Source organism: Geotrypetes seraphini, chromosome 5 (assembly GCF_902459505.1).
Source record: "Geotrypetes seraphini chromosome 5, aGeoSer1.1, whole genome shotgun sequence".
In the NCBI taxonomy this organism is placed as follows: Eukaryota; Metazoa; Chordata; class Amphibia; order Gymnophiona; family Dermophiidae; genus Geotrypetes; species Geotrypetes seraphini.
In genome coordinates this window covers 220,727,877-220,740,658 of record NC_047088.1, presented here as the reverse complement: position 1 = coordinate 220,740,658, position 12,782 = coordinate 220,727,877, and the positions used below count along the sequence as shown (strand labels likewise).

Here is a 12,782-nt window from a genome sequence, read left to right as displayed (position 1 = left end):
GTTGGACAGGGGGAGAAGGAAAGAGGTGCTGCTGGACAGGGGGAGGTAAAACAAAGGGAGAAGGGCTGCTGCTGCATAAGGAGAGCAGTGAAGGGGTGGTGGTGGACACAGGGGAGGTAAAAGGAAGGGAGAATGGACAGGGGGAGCAGGCAAGGGGTGGTGATGGACAGCCAAGGAAAAAGAAAGACAGAAAGAAAGAAAACGGCTAAGGAGAGAGAGAGAAAGAAATAAAGACAGACACACATATATTCTAGCACCCGTTAATGTAACGGGCTATAAGACTAGTTTAGATATAAAGACATAGATATATCAGATGAATGCATGCATATAAAATAAGAACATGCAAATAAATTATTAAAAAAAAGTCGTTAATTAAAAAGAATAAATGAGCTTACACCCAAAAAATAACATATTAATATAAATGTTAATACATACAACATTCATACAAATGAACTAGAAATGTGTACATATAACAAAAATGTTGTTGGTTAAAGACCAACAAACTGGTTCTTAGAACCTCAAAAACTGCTGTCTCTTGGTTTTTGGGTCATTTAACGCCACTATCTGCCCCAATTATTCTCTAGAATTTTCCTATAATACCTGCTAAATCATTTAAATACTTGGGTGTCGTCGTCGGTGGCGAATTGTCATTTAAACATCAAATATCTTCTGTAATGCAGAAAGCCTTCCAGGTCATCAGATGCCTTAGTTCAGTTTGTCGCCTCTTTGATTTTCCTACATTACTTTCTTTGATCATCTCACTGCTTCTTTCAAGACTCAATTACTGTGATCTGGTTTTTGCAGGATTTCCCCAGTATCAACTGAAACATTTGCAATTATTGCAACATACTGCAGCTAGATTTGTTTACAAGGCTACATCATGTTTCGATCACATCTCACTCGCTCTTGATAAAATTACTCTGGCTTCCGATCCAATTCCGTATTCAATTTAAAATACAGTGGAACCTTGGTTTACAAGCCTAATTCGTTACAGAAGCATGCTCGTAAACCAAATTTCTCATATCAAAGCGAGTTTCCCCATAGGAAGTAAGGGAAACTCGCTTGATTGGTTCCACCTCCCCCCCACCCCGGCCACCGGTGCTGCTCCACCCCACCACATCCCCAAAAGACCCCCCCACCCCCAAGGCCACTGGTGTGCTTCCACATCTCCCCCCCTGCGAACCGGAATTGCCCCCCTCACAAACTGGCATCCCCACCCGCCCAAAATGAAGGCTTACCCCCAATGTAGCACCGGCATGCAGCACCAACCCACAGGAGGTGCCGGTGCCCTAAGATTGTGCTGCTTGCTGGACTGGGTCTTGAGCATCTGCACATGCTCAAGGCCTTCTGGTTCTCATTCTCTCCAAGAATCTCGGAGAGAGGCGGGAGCCAGAAGGTGTTGAGTATGCACTGATGCTCAAGGCCCAGTCCAGGAAGAGGCATGATCTTCGGGCACCGGCACCTCCTGTGGGTTGGTGCTGCGTGCCGGTGCCACATTGGGGGGTAAGTCTTCAGTTTGGGCGGGCGGGGGATGCCAATTCATGAGGGGGGGTGATGCCGGGTCACGGGGGGGGGGCCGCATTTGCGTGTAGGGGGGCCATGCCGGTTCGCGGGCAGGGGGACTCGCAAATCGAGTCAATGCTCGGTTTGCGAGTCACGATTTGCGAAAATGTTTTGCTCATCTTGCAAAACACTCGCAAACCGCGGTACTCGTAAACCGAGGTTTGACTGTACTTACATTGACACATCATACTATTTTTGAACAATCTCCACCCTATCTTGCTAATCTTGGGGTCCTTTTACTAAGGCACACTAGCCATTTTAGAGCGCCTTAGTTAAAAGACCCCCTTATTACTACTGTATCTTCAAATTATCCTACTATCGTCCTCACATGCTCATCTGGAATCCACCCATCTTACAGCGTATTTTTACATTTCGCTATTATTTTGGAATGCTCTCCAAGTCTCCATCCATAAGGAAGTATCCATGAAAAAATTTAAGATTCTGTTAACACATCTCTTTCATACAGCATTTGGGGACTCTCTGGGATCCTACGTTTCTCGGGAATTGTCAGTCTTTTACTATAACTATTTTTTTCATTTAAATATGATTGTATCCTGTTGTTGAATGATAACTGTCCTATTTTAAATGTTCCTTTTCTGAACTCCTTCCTTTTTTATTTTTTTATGTACACCACTTTGACCTGCTTGTCGGTAAATGTCGTATATAAAGTTTAAATAAGCAAACTGCAGAAACACTAGAAAAAATAATACATATCAATGTAATGAATAAATACATTCAGCAAAGATGTTAAAAGGAGTACCAGAGAAGTACTTAAGTGTATATCAAAATGCTCTTGTAGACAAGGGAGCAAACCCAATCCATAAAACACATGAGTGAAACGCATATTAAGACGTGCAGAAAGAGAGAATGAACTAATATATTTGTACTTTGTACATCCCTTAATATAGTCCAATTGAGGTTGGCTCTGATTGAGCTGAAAGGCCAAGGAAGCAATAGGAAGGAGCTGGGCCAGCTCTTCTCCGCCCTCCCTCCACCAACATAAATGAAATGCCAAAAGCACTGAAGGGAGATGTGCAGAACTTGATTTTATGGTCTGAGCAGTCCTTGTCCTTTCTAGACAGATTTTTACTCTTTTCATGCCAGATACACAACCTACTACTAGACTAGGGCACCTTCGATGAAACTGCAGGGAAATACCTTTAAAAGCAATAGGAGGAAATATTTTTTTCACTCAGAAAATAGTTAAGCTTTGGAACACATTGCTAGAGGTTGTTGTAAAAGCAGATAGCGTAGCTGGTTTTAAGAAAGGTTTGGACAAATTCCTGGAGGAAAAGTCCATAGTCTGTTATTAAGACATGGGGGAAGCCTCTGCTTGTCCTGGATCGTTAGCATGGAATGTTGCTACTCTTTGGGTTTTGGCCAGGTACTAGTGACCTGGATTGGCTACCATGAGAATGGGCTACTGGGCTTGCTGGACCATTGGTCTGATCGTGGCCTAACCATGTTTTATCGGTCAGCAAAAGAAGAGACCAAAAAAAGTGCTGAATAGTAGCAAGACTGAGGAATTTATAGCAGTATGGACACATAGTTGCTGACGAATCTGTGTTATATTGGCCAGGGAAGCCATTTTTACCTGGTGCTTCCAGTAGGGATTAACTGCTCATTCTTAAAAGAATATCCAGCAATTGAAGGCTAATATCTCAAGACTTGGAACTCAACCAATCTCTCAATAACCAATTCCAAGTATATGCTTCTTACTTTTACTCCTGTATCATATCATTTCAGACCTTCTAGTTATACTTTTTTTATTTATTATTATTTGCTTTCTTTTGGACCTCAGAACCACCCTCCTCCATCCGTTACTTTCGAATCTCAAAACGGGGAGCTTCACAGGTGTAATATCCTCACTGGCCCATATTAATTATTCAAAAGCAAACTTAGCACTGTCTTAACACTTTTTCTTATTGTTTTTTCTACATTTCAATTTGTACTTAGCTTTTTTATTAGTGCAGCGGTAGGACCCGACATGTTTCGCATCCGTTAGCGGCTTGTAAGGATCCCTGACGAAGCGGATGCGAAACATGTCGGGTCCTACCGCTGCACTAATAAAAAAGCTAAGTACAAATTGAAATGTAGAAAAAACAATAAGAAAAAGTGTTAAGACAGTGCTAAGTTTGCTTTTGAATAATTAATATGGGCCAGTGAGGATATTACACCTGTGAAGCTCCCCGTTTTGAGATTCAAAAGTAACGGATGGAGGAGGGTGGTTCTGAGGTCCAAAAGAAAGCAAATAATAATAAATAAAAAAAGTATAACTAGAAGGTCTGAAATGATATGATACAGGAGTAAAAGTAAGAAGCATATACTTGGAATTGGTTATTGAGACATTCTTAAAAGAAGGCATCTTATCTCATGCAAGTGGAGCGTTTGCTAAATTGGGTTCAGATGAACTCTTCAATGTGCTTTTCTTCTTTCTTAAATGGAGGTGACATATTTTTTTACTTATCAGCTCACCTCTTCCCTTAGTGGTGATTGCTTTGACTTTTAGTACGCTTCCACATCATTTACCAAGCTGGGACACTGGAGTGTTGTCACCCTAGATTGCCTTCATGCAGACCTGCACCAACATTGTGAATGTGACCCCCCTCGAATTTGGCTATCATGAGGAGGAAATGGCGTGTAACTGTTCTTTCACTAGATATCATTTCTGATTATGCTGTAGTCTGAGAGCTGATAGCATTAGTGCAGAGTCTGGTTAGTATTTAATAGGTAGTTTTCTTCCAGGCACAAATCTTCAGTTTGCAAAAGACAAAAGCAGTTTAGATAACAGACTGTTTGAAGAGGGTATATTATCTTGTGGTTAGGTTTGGCCTCTAATAGACTGAGTAGGGATCTATTCAGCTAGCACAGAACTGCTGACAGGTAGGTTAGGCAGTACAATTTCTTTGCAGGAATATTGTATTGATTATTTGAAATAGCTGAGGTAGGGCAGAATTGCTGTTCAATTATGAAGAGATGGGTTTGAAAAATGCCTTTTTTTAAAAAAAGTGTGTCTTGCCATCAGATGGTCCTATTAAAGCTCCTGCAACCAGATATTTTGGCAGTGGATCCATTTGAATCTGTCCTCCAGTGTCCTAAAAGACACAGTAATCAGGGAGAAAAAATTTGGGGGTATTTATTTTTTTTCCCTCCTGTGACGGTCTGAAGTGTTTGTTAAAAGCAACTCTCCCATTTGTCCTTGTGCAGTGGAATTATACAGTTCTTCCAAAGCTCTGATCCGAGAGCTCACAGAAGGTTTCAGACTCTCATTTTGGGGAAATTCAGTTTGTGAAATAAATCACAGTCCAGGACTGACTGTGTAGTGTGCTTGGCCGTCTGTCTTAACATTCCTTACATTGCTTGCATTCTCTGCACAGCTTTGAACGCTAAGAACTTTATGGATTACTTCTTATTTGATACCTATAGAATAATTGAATTTATTAATGACCAGGGTTTTAAATTTTCTCTTATCTTTAGTATTGACTGTTTCCTCTTATCCTTCAATGGGGGGGAGGGGTATTTAACAACAAGGATAGGAAAATATTTTCTTTTCATCTTACCCCCTCTTTTACGAAACTGCGATAGACGTTTCTAGCGCAGAGAGCCGCACTGAATGGCCCGCGTCGGAAGCAGCGTGGGCCATTCAGTGCGACTCCCTGCACTAGAATCCGCTATCGCAGTTTCATAAAAGGAAGTCTTAGTCATTTAGCCACTACCCTTTAAAGAAGAGTAAAACATGTATTTGTGAAACTCTGATCAGTTATATTAAAGGGTTATAATTTTTAGCAGTGTTGATGCGAACATCTAGCTTCACATTTTAGCAGTGCCTGTGAAAACTTCGTGGAGGAATTGAGCTCGACTCAGCCACTGCTCAGGAAACAGAGCTTAGTAACTGAAATATTCTGTCGAAATCCATGTCATTTATTGCACTGGTGGGGGTTGTATTTTTTTAAAAAATTCTAAGAGGCAGGGTTAGTTATTGCTTTTTGGAACGTGTATAATTCATCTCCAGTGCTAAGATTTGCTGCCGTGCACTGGGTCAGGCAGTGGTAGCTGCCGCTCGTGACTGGGCCAGACAGAATTGTCAGCCTAGCAAATGCTGCAGCATGGTTTAGACGGGAGCTCAAGAATACAAACTGCTGCTTTCCTATGGTAGCAGTTATGACATGTAAAATTAGGCTCCTTAGCATTCTGCGATTGCTTTGTCTTCCTAATTGCTTTGTTGTCTTTTCTTGACGTTATTAGGCTGATTGAGTGCAGTACTAATTTTCCACCCTAATTATTAGTCTGCATTTCCTTATGTAATGAGACTTTTTTTTTTAAGAAGCTCTGTTGAAACCTTGGTTGTCTTGTTTCCTTAGTCTACATGTGTCTTATGTTTATGTTTATTTAACATTTGATATACACTTCTCCCTTGGTATTCGCGGGGGTTAGGTGCAGAGCCGTACCGTGAAGTGTGGAAAATCGCGAATAACTTCTCGGCCGGCTCTGACCTACCGCCGCCTCCCTCCTGCATCCCCGGAACCTTACTTGGTGGTCTGGCGGTGAAGCGGGGCAGGAGCGATCTTCCTATGCTCCTGCCGCGTGCAGAGTCGTTGTCAGAATGGCTGCTGTGAGATCCCGTTGTAGTCTTGGGGAGGCTTGGACGGCTTAAAAATAGCCAAAAAATGAAAATAGTCTTTTTGCAAAAAAATCGTGGATACTGAAACCGTGGATTCGGAGGGAGAAGTGTACCGCTCCTGCATTTTACTTACCTAAGCGGTTTACAATGTATCAAACTAAAATGAAATTAGGTACTTGAGAAAAACTACCCTATATGTCCCGAAGGCTCACAATCTCGCTAAAGTACCTAATTAAAATAAAAATATGTAATACATTTCCAAGATCAAAAATCAAAGAAATAGAAAATAGAAATAATGAAAGAAGATAAAAAAATTAAATATAAAATAAAACAAATTTTAAGAGATAGAAAAGTCTCTGAAGCGGCCTGATAGCAAACAGTCATATTTTAGTGCAGGTCTTAATACAACTCCTGGCACAGCCCATTTCACAGATCTATCACTGGCAGAGCTTGAGAGCAAAAAAGAAATTACAGACCGGTAAGCCTGACTTCAGTGCCAGGCAAAATGGTGGAAACAATTATAAAAAATAAAATTGTGGAACACGTAGACAGACATGATTTAATGTGACAGAATCAGCATGGGTTCATCTGAGGGAGATTTTGCCTCACCCAATTTACTTGATTTCTTTGAAGGTGTGAATAAACATGTGGATAAAGGTGAGACGGTTGATATAGTGTATCTTGATTTTCAGAGAGGCTCCTCGGAAAATTAGTCATTTTTTTCTTGGGCACTGACCCCTAAGGTGGACATTGGCATCTGATAACTATGGCCTTCTTTTACTAAGCCGCGATAGAGAGGCAGGGGGTATGATTTGGATTATTCTTCCCAATATGATCATTTTGCATTTGTCCACATTAAATTTCACATTTGGATGCATAGTCTTCCAATTTCCTAAGGTCTGCAACTAGGTGTCATCGTAGACAATATGTTGAAACCTTCTACCCAAACTGCGACAGAGACCAAGAAAGCAAACAAGATGCTAAAAATTATTACAAAAGAGATGGTAAATAAGAAAATAAGAATAGCCTTACTGGGTCAGACCGTTCTCAAAGTGGCCAATCCAGGTCACTAGTACCTGGCCAAAACCCAAAGAGTAGCAACATTCCATGCTACCAATCCAGGGTAAGCAGTGGCTTCTCCCATGTCTCTCAATAACAAGACTATGGACTGTTCCTCCAGGAAATTGTCCAAACCTTTTTTTTAAAACCAGCTACACTATCCACTCTTACCATATCCTCTGGCAATGCATTCCAGAGTAGAGAATAATACGGGGACAAATTTATCCCTGTCCTCACAAAAACTCAATTTCTCTGTCCTGCCCACGTGAGTTTTGTTGCTGTCCCTGTCCCATTCCTTTAAGTTTTGCATTAACTGCACAAGTCTCAAAACACTTATGATTTTAAAATGTTTGAGGGTTGTGCAGATAAGGTTGGAGCTTGCAGGAATGGGGCAGAGACGGGAAAAGAATTCATGGGGATGGGGAAAAAATTGTCCCCATGTCATTCTCTCTTCCAGAGCTTAACTATTCTCTGAGTGAAAAAATATTTCCTCCTATTGGCTTAAAAAATATTTCCCTGTAACTTTGAGTGTCCCCTAGGCTTTATCATTTTTGACGGAGTGAAAAATGGATCCACTTGTACCCGTTGTACTCCACTCAGGATTTTGTAGACTTCAATCATATCTCCCCTCAGTGGTCTCTTTTCCAAGCTGAAGAGCCCTAACCTTTTTAGTCTTTCCTCATACGAGAGGAGTTCCATCCCCTTTATTATCTTGGTCACTCTACTTTGAACCTTTTATAGTGCCACTATATCTTTCTTGAGTTAAGGAGACCAGAATTGAATGCAATACTCCAGGTGAGATTGCACCATTGGGCGATAGAGGCAATATAACATTCTTAGTCTTGTTAACCATCCCTTTTTAAATATTTCCTAGCATCTTGTTTTCTTTTTTTGATCGCTGCTACACATTGGGCGGAAGGTTTCATCGTATTGTCTGCAATGACACCCAGATCCCTTTCATGGGTGCTTCCCTCCAAGTTGGACCCTAGCATCCGGTAACTGATTTGGATTATTCTTCCCAATGTACATCACTTTGCATTTGTCCACATTAAATTTCATCTGCCACTTGGACGCCCAGTCTTCCAATTTCCTAAGGTCTGGCTACAATGTTTCACAATCCACATGCGTTTTAACAACTTTGAACAGTTTAGTGTCATCTGCAAATTTAATCACGTCACTCGTCATTCCAATTTCAAGATCATTTATAAATAAGTTAAATAGCACTAGTCCCAGTACAGATCCCTGCGGCACTCCATTGTTTACACTTCTCCATTGAGAAAAATGACCATTTAACCCTACCCTCTGTTTTCTATCCAATAACCAATTCCTAATTCACAACTGAACTTTACCACCTATCCCATGACTAATTTTCCGAGGAGCCTCTCATGAGGAACTTTGTCAAAAGCTTTCTGAAAATCAAGATACACTATATCAACCGACTCACTTTTTATCCACATGTTTATTCACACCTTCAAAGAAATCAAGCAAATTGGTGAAGCAAGATCTCCCTCAGATGAACCCATGCTGATTCTGTCTCATTAAATCATGTCTGTCTATGTGTAACATAATTTTATTTTTTATAATTGTTTTCACCATTTTGCCCAGCACGGAAGTCAGGATTACTGGTCTGTAATTTCCCAGATCGTCCCTGGAACCTGTTAAAAAAATTAGCTTAACATTGGTCACCCTTCAATCTTCAGGTATTACAGACTATTTTGGCGACAGGTCAGCAATTTCATGTTTGAGTTCATGTTTAGTACCTTGGGATGCATACCATCTGGTCAGGTGATTTATCACTTTTCAGCTTGTCGATTTGGCTTAGTATGTCTTCCAGATTCACAGAGATTTCTTTCAGTTTTTCTGCATCATCACCTTGAAAACCATTTACAGTTCAAGTAGATGTTACATCATCTTCCGTAAAGACTGAAGCAAAGAATTCATTTTCTCTCTGCTATGAGCGCCCTTTATGCTCCTTGATCATCCAACGGTCCCACGGATTCCCTCACAGGTTTCTGCTTCTGGTGTATCTAAAAAAGGTTTTGCCTCTTTTGCAATTTGCTCTTCATATTCTTTCTTAGTTTTCTTTATCAATGCTTTGCATCTAACTTGCCAGTGCTTGTGTCTCTTTCTTATTGTCTTCATTCGGATCCTTTTTCCATTCTTTAAAGAAAGAGGGTTTTTTTTTTTTTTGCTCTAAATAGCCTCTTTCACTTCACCTTTTAACCATTCCGGCTCTCGTTTCCTCGTCTTTCCACCTTTGCTGATAAGTGGAATACATCTGGTCTGGGTTTCTTGATGGTATTTTTAAATAAGATCCACGCCTGGTTTAAAGTCCTAATCTTTGCAACTGATCCTTTTAGCTTCTTTTTAACCATTTTCCTCATATAATGCTGCTTTATCACCCCATTGTGCGACCTTACCTTGAGTACCGAGTTAAATTCTAGTCGGCATATTTCAAAAAGATATAGTGGAATTAGAAAAGGTTCAAAGGAGAGCGACCAAGATGATAAAGGGGATGGAACTCCTCTCATACGAGGAAAGGCTAAAGAAGATAGGACTTTTCAGCTTGGAAAAGAGATGGCTGAGGGGAGATATGACTGAAATCTACAAAATCCTGAATGGTGTAGAATGGGTACAAATGAATAGATTTTTTTTTTTTTTTAACTTTATCAAAAATTACAAAGACTAGGAGGCACTCGATGAGGTTACAGAGAAATACTTTTAAAACCAATATGAGGAAATATTTTTTTCACTTAGAGAATAGTTAACTCTGGAATGCGTTGCCAGAGGGTATGATGACAGTGGTTAATATAGCAGAGATGCAGGCAGCAAGTTTGTGATGCTGCTCATGCTGGGAAAATTAAAGTTTCAAGTTTTAGGTTTTTATGTACCACTTATCCAGATTATCTAAGTGGTTTTACAGTCAGGTTCTCAGCCCAGTGGGCTCACAATCTATCTAACGTATGAGGGAAGGAAAGGGGCACATGCGTAAAGCAGGAGGGGGGGAGGGGTGGAGAGGAGGACTAGTGCCTATGTCCCACATGAAGACGGCGCCTGGGGCAGACTGCCTCCTCCCTACTATGCCACTGACTTAGGCTTCAAACAAAGATATTCCTGGCACCTAAAAATAGTTGCCCCTTTATATAATTACTCTCCATCTGCCTATAAGGCCTATAAAGAACAGCTAATGCCATCTCAAGAAATATAGCTTGCCTTTTTCTTATCTACCCTGCAGTTAAAGGGAGGTAATGGCCTTTTTGCTGTGCTTAATGCCTGGCAGCCCTCTCAGAAATGCTAGGAATGCCCCATTATTTACCACAGAAGTTTGCAGTTGCTGTTTTTGTCTATTGCCATGTGGTAACCTCCAAAACTTTGTTCAACTGATCAGCTTCACTGAGAAATGAACCTCTTCGCGGCACTGCTCGAGGCAAAAACTTTTCTACGGAGGAAGAACCTCGGGTTCAAAGAGAGCTGAATAATCAGCTCAACTTCAGACATCGCTGGTGTGAAAAGCCCCTGGAGCTGATCAGTTTTGTTTCTCTATTTCTTTTTTGCGTGTTTGATTTTGAACCTCAAAACTTTGCCACGCTTGCTTAAATATGGTCCTAAACCAATTTAGTGTATGTTGCATTAGCATTTTGTTTTTTAAAATCAAACATATTGAAATGAAACGAAAAGGGAAATACATCTCTAATGCTGGGTGGGCTGAGAGAATTCAGCAGGGTGGATGAAGTAGACAGTGGAATGGTAAATGCATTAGAAGTTTACAGTAAAAGAGGTGGACAGTGGAATGGTAAATGCATTAGACACAAAGAAGTTTGCAATAGGAAACGCACACGTATGTATATCTTTTTAATATGCGCTTTTTTTTTTTTCTAAAATGGAAAGTAAATTGGATTGGAGACAAAATATTGTTTTGAAATTCATTTTTTATATAAAAAAAAGATCATAATTGACTTAATGCATATAAAAGATGACCAAAGTTTAAATCTAGATAGGGTTTCATTTGATTGTGTTGGTTTTTTCATTGTACCTATTTTTGGAAAGTAATTTGAAATGCATGTATTTGTGTAATTTGGAGGCCCTGCATCCAGTAGTAGGTTTCTTACTTTTGTTCTATCAAGGATGATTTTTGTTCTTTGAGGCCTTACATTTTCTAGAGATTTATTTTTTTCGGTTCCTAATTATGTAAAATTTACAGAAGTAGCAGACGTTCCTTGGTAATTGTGGTTAAAAAAACCTCAGTGGAAAATGTCTGCTACTATCCATATGTTTGAGCCTCAATTTGCCGTAGAGGTCCTAACCATATTATGGTACATCATGCCAAGAATGAGAGCAAAGGCAAGTTGAACAAAAGTTTAATGTCTTGTGCAATGGTACATTGATTTTGTATTGTGGTTCTAAATTAGGTAGGAGTTGCTAAGATTTGACCCTTAAACTAATCCTTGCTATAATGTAGAATTACTCTGTTTCATGACAGGAAAGATTCCAAGTGAAGAATCCACCGCATACTTATATCCAGAAACTAAAGGGTTACCTCGATCCTGCAGTAACTAGGAAGGTAAGATCTTTTTGACTCATAACAATAAATAAATAAATAAAGAGAGAGAGACAGCAAATAAAATGTTAAGAATTATTAGGCAAGGAATGGCAAAACAAAACTGAGACTATGATGACTTAGGGCTTCTTTTACTAAGGTGCGCTAGCGTTTTTAGCGCGTGTAAACGACCTGCTTAATGAAAAATACTAACGCAAGCTCTATGGAGGCGTTAACATTTAGCACGCACGCTCTAAAACCGCTAGCGCGCCTTAGTAAAAGGAGCCCTTAGTATCACTCCATGGTGCAACCACGTCTTGAATACTATGTGCAATTCTGGTCACCACATCTCAAAAAAGATATAGCGGAATTGGAAAAGGTACAGAGAAGGGAAACAAAAATGATGAAAGGAATGGGATGACTTCCTTATGAGGAAAGGCTATGAGAGAGGTCTATAAAATGCTGAGTGGAGTGGAAAGGGTAGGTGTGAATCGCTTGCTTACTCTCTTCCAAAAATACAAGGACTAGAGAGCACACAATGAAATTACTAAGTAGCAAATTTAAAACAAATCATAGAAAATATTTCTTCACTCAACATGTAATTAAACTCTGGAATTCTCTGCCAGAGAATGTAATAAAGCAGTTTATATAGATAAGGAGATAGATACAGATGTTTATATCTGTCTACGGTATGTCTCTCTCTTTTTAGATTTGTAATTCATCAAGTCGCTAGGACTTGAACAAGAGTTGATGGCACCTAACCTACAACATACAAATATATATGTATTTCTGTGTATGCGTAAATATATATTGTAGCGGGGAGTAGGGACAGCAGGTAGCTGGACCCTAATCCTTAGCACTGTACTGGAGTGGCCAAGGGAATTGCAAACTCAAAAAAAGAAAAGACAAAAACACACATGTGCAAAAATTAGACTTTTATTTCCTCAAACCCTGGGGTATTATGTTCAGTCTCGTGCTTCTACCATACACTGATTTATTCTA

At 40.0% G+C, this 12,782-nt stretch overlaps 1 protein-coding gene across 5 annotated transcripts in view; it reads left to right on the top strand.

Annotated features, from left to right (window-relative positions):
- FMNL2 (formin like 2) overlaps nucleotides 1-12,782 on the top strand; it is a 459,967-nt gene that overhangs the window by 211,965 nt on the left and 235,220 nt on the right. For all 5 annotated transcript variants that reach the window (XR_004539577.1, XM_033945820.1, XM_033945823.1 and 2 more), the window contains exon 3: nucleotides 11,724-11,804. Coding sequence is in view for 4 of the 5 variants with exons in the window: in XM_033945820.1 (XP_033801711.1) it covers nucleotides 11,724-11,804 (81 nt within the window). In the remaining variant the exon portion in view is untranslated. The remainder of the gene's footprint in view (nucleotides 1-11,723; nucleotides 11,805-12,782) is intronic.